The sequence below is a fragment of the Orcinus orca genome, chromosome 1, assembly GCF_937001465.1.
Source record: "Orcinus orca chromosome 1, mOrcOrc1.1, whole genome shotgun sequence".
Classification (NCBI taxonomy): Eukaryota; Metazoa; Chordata; class Mammalia; order Artiodactyla; family Delphinidae; genus Orcinus; species Orcinus orca.
This window is the reverse complement of record NC_064559.1, coordinates 162,365,729-162,378,452: the sequence shown is the minus strand read 5'-3', so window position 1 is coordinate 162,378,452 and position 12,724 is coordinate 162,365,729. Positions and strand designations below refer to the sequence as shown.

The 12,724-nt window shown below is 43.2% G+C and overlaps 1 protein-coding gene across 17 annotated transcripts in view; it reads left to right on the top strand.

The window, feature by feature from the left end:
* FGGY (FGGY carbohydrate kinase domain containing) overlaps positions 1–12,724 on the top strand; it is a 450,202-nt gene that overhangs the window by 195,327 nt on the left and 242,151 nt on the right. For all 17 annotated transcript variants that reach the window (XR_004485339.2, XM_049697009.1, XM_033435388.2 and 14 more), the window contains one exon: positions 12,020–12,148. Coding sequence is in view for 16 of the 17 variants with exons in the window: in XM_049697009.1 (XP_049552966.1) it covers positions 12,020–12,148 (129 nt within the window). In the remaining variant the exon portion in view is untranslated. The remainder of the gene's footprint in view (positions 1–12,019; positions 12,149–12,724) is intronic.

Here is a 12,724-nt window from a genome sequence, read left to right as displayed (position 1 = left end):
AACAGTAGTCTAGACTAGAGGCCGACACTGGCCCCGACAAAGTGTTCACTGGTGTGTGATAGGATGAGAAAATAAATTCATAAAAGGAAATGTATTTCAGTGAATGTCCTTTATTTTGAGATCATCTCCTTTCTCTTTTTTTCAGTGATAGAACATTGTGTCAAATGATCCTGATTCTAGGATTTCTTTTTTAATGAATCTGGGGGACCAAATAAAACATTGAGAAGCCTATCTCAGTCCCCAGTTTTCTTTATGTGATTTTTATATTCTACTGGATCGTGAAAAAAGAAAATGAGACTGGAGAGACCACTGCTCTAACCCTGGTAATACGTTCCGCACAATGACAGCTCAAATAGTTTCATATATTTCCTGAATCTGCCTTCCCCTAGCAGTGGCGGAGCTCTCCACGGCAGAACTGTTTGTCTGTTTCTTAAAAGCATTGGTCATCTTAACAGTCAAGGGTTTTGCTGACAAAATCATAATTTTTCCTTTTGAAGCAAACATTTGGTCCTTAAAATAACTCTGAAGGGAACACCTTCAGCGCTTTTAAAACATTTCACTCTGGAGACATGCCATGGAGACACGACCATGGGGAAACACTTCTTGTGCTGGAAAACTGAATTCCATCACTGTGACTATTTTAACAGATTTTCACAGTTTCTGCAGTTTGCTCTCATAGCCCCCAAAGCATATATCTCTACATGCCCTAACGTTGAGGATCTCTCCTCAAGCTTTATAACCTCAGCCAGAATGTGCCAGGCAATATCCCATACACCAGCAGTATGGAGTCATAATGACCATGATATCCCACATTTATCAAGCATTTGCCACGTGGCAGACAGCATCCTAAAGTGCACTATGTGTATCATCTTGTTTGAGTCTCACAACCTCTTTGGGAGAAAAATAGCATTATTGGAGCCTTTTTGAAGGTGAGGAAACTGCAGCAGGGAAATTGAATCAATTGAATCACCCTGCCCAAGTCACAAGCCCTGTGATTGGTAAAGCCAGGATCCCCACCCAAGCCTGCCCACCTCCTGACCTGACCTCCTGAGTGCTCTGATAAACTGAAAGAGCTCTGCCCTCAAGGCGGTTAGAATCTAAAATAAAAGAAGGCGGCGCAAGGAAAAAAGCCATTATGTAGAACAGAATGATGTAATTCCAAGAAACATGCTGTGGGATGGTACAGGCAAGACTGATTAATTATGAGCTACCCAGGAAAGGCTCTTTGGAAGTGGCCTTAGGCTAGGTGAGGACAAAATAGGGCATCAGCAATTAACTAGAGAATTAGGTCACTGTGGGTGTCAAAGTGGATGATTTCAAGCTGAAAAGACTGCACTTTATGCTCTGTATAGTTCAGAACTGGCCACCTACACCGCTGGAACCCACTGGATCCTTGCCACCTCTCCTGTTCTCCCTGTGACTTAGACTGATTTAGGTGAGCTTCCTGCTCCCGTTGGGGGAGGGGGCAGGATGGCACTGTCACAGCAGGGAGTATAGAGAAGTGGAGGATGCCTGCCTCTAGTTGGGAGCCCTAGGGTTCAGTCCAGACTCTACTACCACAGGGAGTGGCCCCAGGGAACCCACCTTTCTCCTTGGTTCAGTTTTCTCTGCTGTAAAAGGAATACTCTGAAGTTGATGGTCCCTAAGGGCCATTTGAAGTCTGTTTTTGAAACCTGCCTAGGAGAGGAAAGGAAGGAGCTAGATGATTCAGCATGCTGGGATTTCATGTTCCTGGACATGACCCACCATGGGAGCCTCTTGTAAATGAAGCTTCCTCCTTTTGTATCCATGACAGTCAACACACACTTGAGATCATTCTCCCTGGCTCCAGTATCTACCCCCTTGAATCTATGTGGTATAGTACAAAGACCTCAGACTTTGGAATCTGAGAATCCTGGACTGAAACACAGACCATGCCCCTCATCAGATAGGTGACTTTGAATAAACTATGTGACCTTTCTGTTGTGTTTATTTCTACAACTGTAACATGGTGATTCTAATAGTAGCTTAATGGATTTGTTGCTAGCATTGAAGTGGATAGCAACTAAACAATGCTAAGAACAGTGACTGAGACTGTAGGTTTTGATAAGTAGGCACTATTACTATTAGGATATTTATCTTCCTAAAATACAAATTGCATTGTATACAAGCCACTCCTCTGCTCACTGACCTATAGCGGTTACCAGTTGCTTGTTAGAACAAGTCCAAAACCCTTGGCCTGGTGTCCCTCCTTAGTGATAAGACCTGGGGCTTTTCACCTATAAGTTAACCACCGTCCACTTCTTGAATCAGACTTCATCAGGCAAAGAGAATTTGAGAGCCTCTATTTCACTAAGGATGATATCCACAATGTCTTGTCACCAGAGCATCACTGTACCTAGTGAGAGGCTTGGGCCTGCTGGTCAGCCATTTTCTAGGCACGTGCATAAGCCTTAATACATTATATTGTGCCCAAGTTAGAGAGATGAGAGTGTACTACTGGTGGGGATTATATTAGGAAACATGTTCCTTGTCTCAGCAGCATTCAAGAGTTAAACTTGAATCCAGTCTCTGCTCTTGACTCCCCCAACTGCTGATATTCAGCATCATGGGTGTGTGTGTGTGTGTGTGTGTGTGTGTGTGTGTGTGTGTGTGTGTGTAATCTTTTTGTCTAAGTTAGTTGATCTGTACTTTATGTTCTTTTCTTTCTTTTTTTGTTTTTTAATTTGTTAACATCTTTATTGGAGTATAATTGCTTTACAATGGTGTGTTAGTTTCTGCTTTACAACAAAATGAATCAGTTATACATATACATTTGTTCCCATATCTCTTCCCTCTTGCGTCTCCCTCCCTCCCACCCTCCCTATCCCACACCTCCAGGTGGTCACAAAGCACCGAGCTAATCTCCCCGTGCTACGCAGCTGCTTCCCACTAGCTATCTACCTTACGTTTGGTAGTGTATACATGTCCATGACTCTCTCTCGCTTTGTCACACCTTACCCTTCCCCCTCCCCATATCCTCAAGTCCATTCTCTGGTAGGTCTGTGTCTTTATTCCTGTCTTACCCCTAGGTTCTTCATGACATTTTTTTTTCTTAAATTCCATATATATGTGTCAGCATACGGTATTTGTTTCTCTCTTTCTGACTTACTTCACTCTGTATGACAGACTCTAGGTCTATCCACCTCATTACAAATAGCTCAATTTCGTTTCTTTTTATGGCTGAGTAATATTCCATTGTATATATGTGCCACATCTTCTTTATCCATTCATCCGATGACAGACACTTAGGTTGTTTCTATCCCCGGGCTATTGTAAATAGAGCTGCAGTGAACATTTTGGTACATGACTCTTTTTGAATGATGGTTTTCTCAGGGTATATGCCCAGGAGTGGGATTGCTGGGTCATATGGTAGTTTTATTTGTAGTTTTTTAAGGAACCTCCATACTGTTCTCCATAGTGGCTGTATCAATTTACATTCCCACCAACAGTGCAAGAGGGTTCCCTTTTCTCCACACCCTCTCCAGCATTTATTGTTTCTAGATTTTTTGATGATGGCCATTCTGACTGGTGTGAGATGATATCTCACTGTAGTTTTGATTTGTATTTCTCTAATGATTAATGATGTTGAGCAGCTTTTCATGTGCTTCTTGGCCATCTGTATATCTTCTTTGGAGAAATGTCTATTTAGGTCTTCTGCCCATTTTTGGATTGGGTTGTTTGTTTTTTTGTTGTTAAGCTGCATGAGCTGCTTATAAATTTTGGAGATTAATCTTTTGTCAGTTGCTTCATTTGCAAATATTTTCTCCCATTCTGAGGGTTGTCTTTTGGTCTTGTTTATGGTTTCCTTAAAAGAAATCTATAAATTCAGTTGAATGAATATTACTGAGAACTTATGTTCTGGACACTGCTAGGTACTAGGGGGAGGGGAAATGAATGCAGAGATAAATAAAATTGTCTTTGAGCTATTCTCTGTCTAGTAGGAGAGAGGGAAAGAGATAGACACAGGGAAAAAACAAAACATAGCATAAGGGTTATTTAAAATTTGATTTAAAATATATGGTATGTTTATTGATTGAACACCTACTACAGGTCAGAAGAGAAGGCTAGGGATATAAAAATATAAAAAAGAGAGTCCAAATCACAGAAGAGCTTACAAGATTATAATAGTTACAAAGTATAACTCAGAAGAGGTATTGGCTGGGAATAGTGTCTACTGAAAGTAAGCCCTATGAGGGCAGAGACCCTTATCTATCTTGTTCTTTAATTCATTGTCAACACGATAACAGTGCCTGGCACATAGTAGGTATTCAGTAAACATTTCTTTAGTGAATGATGAATGCTAAAGATATCATCAGAAAATTATTTACTCAGTAATTTAAAATAGAATATAATTCCTAGTTAAAACAAGATTATTTTTAGGAGGAAAATGAAGGGAAATGAACAACTTAATATTTTGGAAGATGTCTTTCAACAGGTGGCAGAACATGTCAGGTTTGAGTTTTTCACTACTTTCTCTGACTGAGTGAATAGTTCTGGGTATGTGTACCTCCCATTCGGAGCAAGAATTACTGGAATGTTTTTCAGTCAGTCTTGTATCCGTTGTGGTTCCAGGTCTAGAAAACTCTGTGAGCCAACCTGCCCAGGTGAGATCTCTGTAGAGGAATTTAGGTGCTAGGTATGCATCAAGCCCCTGATTCTATAAGTTTTTTGAAAAATAAGTTTCCATAGCCAGTCTACTGGCAGCCATGAGCACACAATAGTATTTTGTTTTGTTTAGTTGAGGGTTCGTGGTTCACGTAACTTTCGAGCTCTACCAGAATTGGATCAGGTCTTTACACATCTTTGAAACTACCCCAGCACATAGTATGCCCGTGTGAAATAACAAACTCATAGAAACCACCACATTCTTTTGAAATAACTCCAGCCTATTGTTTGAAAGTTAGTCTTGGTTTCCGTTCTCCCACCTTGAAACCAGATTGAAAGTGGATTCAATCAGAAAGGACTCAGAGACCCACTCTGCAGGCAGGGCAGGATGTCACTTAGAACTGTCCCAGCTGATCCAGTTGGCCTGCTGACCTTGGCAGAACTAAGCGGGGACAGGGGGGTCCAGTGCCAAACAAGGAGGAACCGGGTTGCATACCACCCACGCCCAAACCTCTCTCTGACATTTCCACGGGCTTTGAGCCAGCTCTCCCCCTGGGTTTCATCTCATGTTTGTAGGAATACAAAGGAACACTGAACCTTCCAGTTAATACAACACCCCGCCCCCAGCTCCCCCTTCCTAGAGGGGATAACACTTCTGTTGACCATTATAATGCATTTTCTGTCTCCCAGCAATCCCCACAGTCATTAATTTCTGCGGCTGACGTCAGGAAAGAGGATTATGTGTGTGTCTGAAACTGTTCCCAAAGTGCTCATTAGTCATAGATAATTGAAAAACTGGTAGGGGAAGATTTGGTGTAATAGAACCCCCGCCTGTGAAGAGCGCCTGTAACCACCGGCTAATTGTAGGCCCCAGCTTGTGACCCTCACGCCAACTCTGCCCATCAGAATGGGAACCAGTGGACAAAAGCCCAAGAGCCCTCAGAGCAGTTGCTTTTCTACACCCCAAGGTGAGAGTGTGTTCACAGGAACAGAAGCCAACCAGATCAAGAAAATAAGTGAACTCGCTTTGGGCCTCTCCCCTGCCTTCAGGCTGAGGAGCAGGGTTTGGCAAAGGCTTGTGGCATTCTCCTTACTTTAATTTTGCTTTTATTTTAACCTAACTAGTTTCTTTTGATCACAAAAGGAATACAAAGCCAATGTACAGAAGAAGCACAAATGACAGAGAAGAGCGCCCTGCCCTGGATCCCATTCCCCGCTGTAACAATATTCTGCGTATTTTTCTAGGACTTCTCTGAAAGCGTATGTGCTTACATTTCTGTGTCCTCTAACAAAATTCACAAATGGGATCATGCTCTGAATGCTACTCTGCATCTTGCCATTTTCACTTAATTTATTTTGGACTCCCTTCCAAATCCATACTTTAATTCTTCCTCATTCATTTTAATGGCTATGAAGGATTCTGCTGAATACATGTGCCCTAATTTATTCACCCTGCACAGATTTAAGGGGGAAAACACCTTCAAAAATATTACACAAGAAGCACATGTTCAAGGTAGAACAATTAGAAAGTATAGGTTGGGGACTTCCGTGGTGGCACAGTGGGTAGAAATCCACCTGCCAATGTAGGGGACATGGGTTCGAGCCCTGGTCCGGGAAGATCCCACATGCCGCAGAGCAACTAAGCCTGTGCACACAACTACTGAGCCTGCGCTCTAGAGCCCGTGAGCCACAACTACTGAAGCCTACGCGACTAGAGCCCGTGCTCTGCAACAAGAGAAGCCACAACAATGAGAAGCCTGCGCACCGCAACGAAGAGTAGCCCCCGCTCACTGCAACTAGAGAAAGCCCACGTGTAGCAATGAAGACCCAACACAGCCAAAAATAAATAAATAAATAAATAAATTTATTAAAAAAAAAAAAAGAAAGTATAGGTTAGTAGCAAGAAAAGAAAATCATAATTTCACTATCCAGAGAAAACCTGTTCTCTGTATTTTTTCCCTGGGACTGTGTTTTTACAAATAAGTGCATCTACATCTTTGTTGTTGTTCTTAAAAAGAAGTCATCTCCGGGTCTTCCCTAGTGGTCCAGTGGTTAAGACTTCGCCTTCCAATGCAGGGGAGGGGGTGGGGGTGGTGGGGTGGTGTGCAGGTTTGATCCGTGGTCAGAGAGCTAAGACCCCACATGCCTCGGGGCCAAAAAACCAAAACATAAAACAGAAGCAATATTGTAACAAATTCAATAAAGACTTTAAAAAAATGGTCCACGTCAAAAAATCTTTAAAAAAAGGAAGTCACCTCTACATAATGTTTCACAGCCTGCATTTTTCAGTTGGCTCTGTTGTTTTAAAAATAAAAATGATTTCCTTTTCTCGCCTTTCTCGCTGCAGGCTTATCTTCTTAAATGATAAACAAAGAGCTCAAAGCTGTTGGTCATCAGGCTACGTGGCCTTAGTTGGCCCCGCCTGAGGTCCCCTGCTGCCTCTCTTGTCCAGGAGGCCACAGGTCTCCTATCCTCCCTGGTGCCCTTTTTGCAAACATACGAATGCCTCAAACACTCTGTGTCCCTTGGGGCTCCCCGTGGTGAACGCGCTTTTCACTCTAATGGCATCCATCTCCCCGAGCGCTGAAACCAGCAATCTGCCACCTGTCTTTCCAGACCAGGCTCAAATGTCCCCTTCATCTTGATTTCCTGCTCTCCCCCGGGCCACCCTCACCGTCCCTCCTCGGTGCTCTGGGATCACCATGCACATTCCCCTTTTAGAGCGTTTCATCTACGGTCTGAAGAGCCTTGGTTTACACAGACCACTGTGTGAGCCTTCTGAGGTCAGAAGCTCCTCTTTCCCTCATTCGCCAGCACCTAGATCTGGGCACAGGGTAATCGAAAATATCTGGGGCCATCCTCATTACCACTGTTCTTGAAATGTTTGCTAAAATGCGTGAATAAATGGTTGAATGAAGAAGGGAAGAGACTGAAAATGCTGAGGCTGTGAAGTTCTCATTAAGTCTGGGAAAACCGATGCTGTGATTAATTTAATTTTATGGTGAAAGAAGAGCGAAAGGAGGATTATTTCCGGAAAAGTTGTCAAGACACACTAAAGCCTGCTCTGACAGCTCTTCTGGTCCCCAGTGCACTTCTGGCTGATAAAGTGTGATTTCCTGGGATGAATTCTCAGAGATTCCCGCCTGTTTCTATCATCCTCTCTTATGCCAAGCTGTTTCCCTTCGGGCTCTAGCTAAACAAAGCTTCTTCCTGCTTGGGGTCCAGATAGATGGTTCCTGAATGCTGTGGTTCCAGTTCACAAGAGGGTGTTAATCTTTGTGCATATTTATTTTTGTTCCTAGATGACTGGATTGAGGAGAAAGCCTGGCTTACTGCCCTAGGTCGGGTTCTTTGGAAGCAGATGCTGAGACAGATTTGGGGGTATAAGATGGTCATTAGGGGTTGCCACCTGTGAAAGGAAGGGGGCTGGAGTAGGATTGGGCGGAGGGAGAATTCAAATGTGTTGAAGTCCCACGAGACCTTGGCCGACCTGGCAGAGTATTCTGGAGTGAGTGGTGCCCATCAGAGCCCTCTGATCCCACTCTGCTAAGTCTCTAGGTGTGGCCACCCTGGGAAAGGCATCACCTCATCAAGATGATCTCGAGGAGCTGGCACCTGTCTGCTGACAGCTGGCAGCTGACCTGACTGCCCACCGGGCAGCAGGTCCATCCTTAATGGGGATCCAGGTGGTGATGGCTCCCTATCTACCATACTCCCCATATCCAAGCAACCACCACGACCTGCCATTTCTTTTTCTTTTTTTTTTTTTTAACATCTTTACTGGAGTATAATTGCTTTACATTGTTGTGTTAGTTTCTGCTGTATAACAAAGTGAATCAGCTATACGTATACATATATCTCCATATCCCCTCCCTCTTGTTTCTCCCTCCCACCCTCCCTATCCCACCCCTCTAGGTGGTCACAGGGCACCGAGCTGATCTCCCTGTGCTATGTGGCTGCTTCCCACTAGCTATCTGTTTTACATTTGGTAGTGTATATATGTCCATGCCACTCTCTCACTTTGTCCCAGTTTACCCTTCCCCCTCCCCGTGTCCTCAAGTCCATGCTCTACGTCTGCATCTTTATTCCTGTCCTGCCCCTGTGTTCTTCAGAACCTTTTTTTTTTTTTAGATTCCACATATATGTGTTAGCATACAGTATTTGTTTTTCCCTTTCTGACTTACTTCACTCTGTATGACAGACCCTAGGTCCATCTGACCTGTCATTTCTTGCTCCACAAAATCTCTCCTATCTGCCTCTGTTTCTGCATCTCACTTGCCAACAACGTTAACAAATGCCCTTCTCTTTTCTCTGGTTACTGAGATAGCTTCACCACTGCTTTTCCTTACCCTGTTCTGTCCTCTGCTACAGTGCTGCCAGAGAGACCTTTAAAAAGATAAAAATCCATGTCTGTGAGTCTGGGTAGTATATTCAATATCTTGTAATAAACGATAATGGAAAAGAGTGGAAAAAAAGAATCTAGATATATACATATATGTATCACCAAATAACTTTGCTGTATACCTGAAACTAACACGATATTGTACATCAACTCTACTTCAAAAAAAGAAAAAAAAAGATGCAAATCCAGTCACCTCACTCCCTGGCTTAATGCTCTTTCAGAAGCTCACAGTGATCTTTGTGATAAATTCAAACACCTTAGTCTGGATTTCCCTACTTTTCTCTCCAACCTTATAGGCCTCCTCCACCCCATGCTGGGCCCCACCCCAGTTTATGTGCCAGTTCAGTCAGCCCGGTTGGCCATCTCCCTTCTTTCTTGGCCTTTGCTCAAGATGCTGCCTCTGCTGGGAAATCTACCTGTGCTCCTCCAGCATGTAATTTGAACCCAGATCTTATGGCTGCAAGCCCAGGCCTCTCTCTACACTTGGCCAGCCAAGGCTTCTTTCTAGATGACTGTCCAAAAGGCTTGGAAGTGTACCCCACCCTGCTAATCCTTTTTCTCTTCTGAACCTTTTTTTTTTCAGTGAAAATGACAGCCTTTATGTTTGTGAGGATTGGGGATGAAGATGGAATAGAAGTTTCCATTTTGACCTTCCTGTGAAAATTCACCCTTAAAAAAAAAAGAATCTGAATGTAGTGGGCAGGATTTCTAAATGGTGCCACTTTTTAAACATACATAATATTTGTTCTACAAATACATCTCTTGATTCCTTCATTCACTCAGAAGCTGCACCAGAATATAAATGTAAAGAATAAGAGCACAGGTTTGGTATCCATCAGAGTGGAATCCATGCCCTGTGCTCCAACACTTTAAGTGACTTTCCCCATCCATCTGTGCAATGGGGACAGATTAGAATAGTATCTACGTAGGGTATGTTCCCATAGGGTTATTGCGACAATAAAGTGAGAAAATGCATGACATGTCCTTAGCACGGTCCCCAGCATAGAAGTGCTCAGTGAATGGGAATGCTGCCTTGTATGTGCTAGCTAGTAGACATAGTGACATGATTGAGACAGTGTCCAGAGCCAGACTGTCCACAGCTAAGGGTGCTGCTCTCCTCCAGGTTTCTGCTGGTTGTGCTTGCAAAGCAGACAGACTAGAGGCTCTCTGTGCTCTCCACCTCATCATTTGAGCATCTGGACCTTATCCTCCAGTCCAGTGCTGTCCAATAGAAATATAATAGAAGCCAATATGTAATTTAAAATTTTCCAGTAGCCACATTAAAGTAAAAAGACATAAGTGAAATTAATTTTAATATCTCATTTAACCTAATATATCCAAAATATCATTTCAATATAAATTGATCTAAAAACTATTAATAAGATATTTTATATTCATTTTCTCATGTGAAATCTTTGACATCTGATGTGTATTTTCCACTTAGTACCTCTCAATTCAGACTCTCAATTTTCACTGTAAATATTTGACTTAGATTTCTTAAATTAACGTTGAAAAGGTAGATTTGCACGCCCAAGTTGTTCCAAATGTACTCAAAAGTTTTTCAGTAACTGAACTATCAGTTTTGAAATTGAGCTGGAAATGAATTCAAATGAAATTAATTTAGCGCCTTGGTTACTCCGGCCACATTTCAAGTGTTCAATCCACATGTGCCTAGTGACTCCCATATTGGACAGTGGCACTCTAAGAAGCCATGCAGCGGGTTCAGTCTTCTGCTGCTGCTTTTTCTTAGCTAAACTTTTTCCAAATTGGATAGAATTTGATAAATGGATAAAAATGGAGGAGCTTTGCAGAGGAGCTTTGTTTTCAGTTAGGGGAGGTCATGAGCCATTTGCCCTCTGCCTCCCTTACTAACCCCCCCCCCCCGCCCCTCCACCCGCAGAAGTCCTGCAGCACCTCGGCACATCCCTGGAACTCCATGGAACAATTAACAAGTGGTAGGAATCTTAGCATTGAGCAAATGGCACACATTCAGAATCTTGGACCCTTGGAGCTCAGAGGGATCTTAGCATATATAGAGGTCCAGCCCTACCCTTCTTACAGTGCAGAAATACTTGTGATAAATTCCTTGGCTGGGGTGGGTGGAGGGCGTGACTCAGCCCCTGCTGAACACCTGGGAACAGATGGATCCCTTCATTCTCTTCTGACTTACATGGTTCTCTGTGTCCTGATCTCATCTCCCTAACTAGGTTGGAGGCAAGGAGCGCCTCTTACAGTGACACAGCGCCCACACAGCACAAGACAATCAATAAATTCTTAACTGAAGGCCTGACTGACTGCAGGAATTCAAGGTCACCCGAAATATCAGGGTCACTGCATTGCACAACTCCGAAGAACACCATTCAAATTGTATTCTGTGGTTGTGCAAGTAGCAGCCTTGTAAAGTTTGCAGAGTTTAGACTGGGCTCTCTTTTCCAGCTGAGAAAAACTTCTAAGAAATTCTTTGTTGAAACAAAATAATTCCCTCCCTTATCTTCTGATAGGAAGCAACTACATAAGTAAATTTTCTCAACTTCTTTAGGAATATGCATTAATCAGGGAGTGTGTATGGATGTGTGAATATGTGTGCATGCGTGTGTGTGTGTGTGTGTGTGTAAGGTATGCTGGTAGAGCTGCTGTGTTAGGAAGCTCATTTGGAACAGTTTGACCATTTCAACCTAGGCTCCAAGAGGCCAATGTATTTGTAGCTTTTGGAATTTCTCATGAATGGAATCTTTCTCTGATTTGAAAGATGCCGTAGAGCTCTTGGCTTTGTAAAGCACCCCAGAGCATGACCTATGGGAACCAAGGACATATACCTAAGTCACCAAATGAGTATAGGGACTCTTTGCAGCTGCATGGTTTCCATCTTCATGAAGCTGAGAAAAGGCAGAGGAGAGGGGAGGGGGCAGAGAGGTTCTCTTAAGAAAGCCCTCTGTTTGCTTTTGTGTTTTTCAAACTGACAGGTGTTTATTTTTTCTCCTGTCTACCCAGGAAACCAAGTGCTGCCTCCTGGAACTTCTCTTGGAAATGGGCTCACACCAGAGGCAGCAAAGGACCTTGGCCTTCCTGCTGGAATTGCAGTGGCAGCTTCACTAATTGATGCCCATGCAGGAGGACTAGGTAATCTCTTACTCCATGTCACTACCAACACTGTGTTCAAACTCTCCTCAGAATCACAGACACTCCTTTTCTGTTTTTAAACCAAAGACTGAGAGCTGGTGATTCAAGATACAGTAAAGAAAAACTTTAACAGTTAGGCATGTGGGTAGAATTATAGAACTTTTCATCAATTATAGGATTCATTTATAATTTTATTAATTTCTCCATAAAATAATAGAAAAATGATGTGAATAAATATCTGGACGGTTCTTTCCTTTACCGAAAATTTGATAAAGATACATTAACTTCCAACTAGCGTGGATGATGATGGTGTACTAACTTGTACCTCTTTTTTTTTTTTTTTTTTTTTTTTTTTTTGTGCGGTATGCGGGCCTCTCACTGCTGTGGCCTCTCCCGTTGCGGAGCACAGGCTCCGGACGCGCAGGCTCAGCGGCCATGGCTCACAGGCCCAGCCGCTCTGCAGCATGTGGGATCTTCCCGGACTGGGGCACGAACTCGTGTCCCCTGCATTGGCAGGCGGACTCTCAACCACTGAGCCACCAGGGAAGCCCCTGTACTGCTTTTTTCTACAGATAC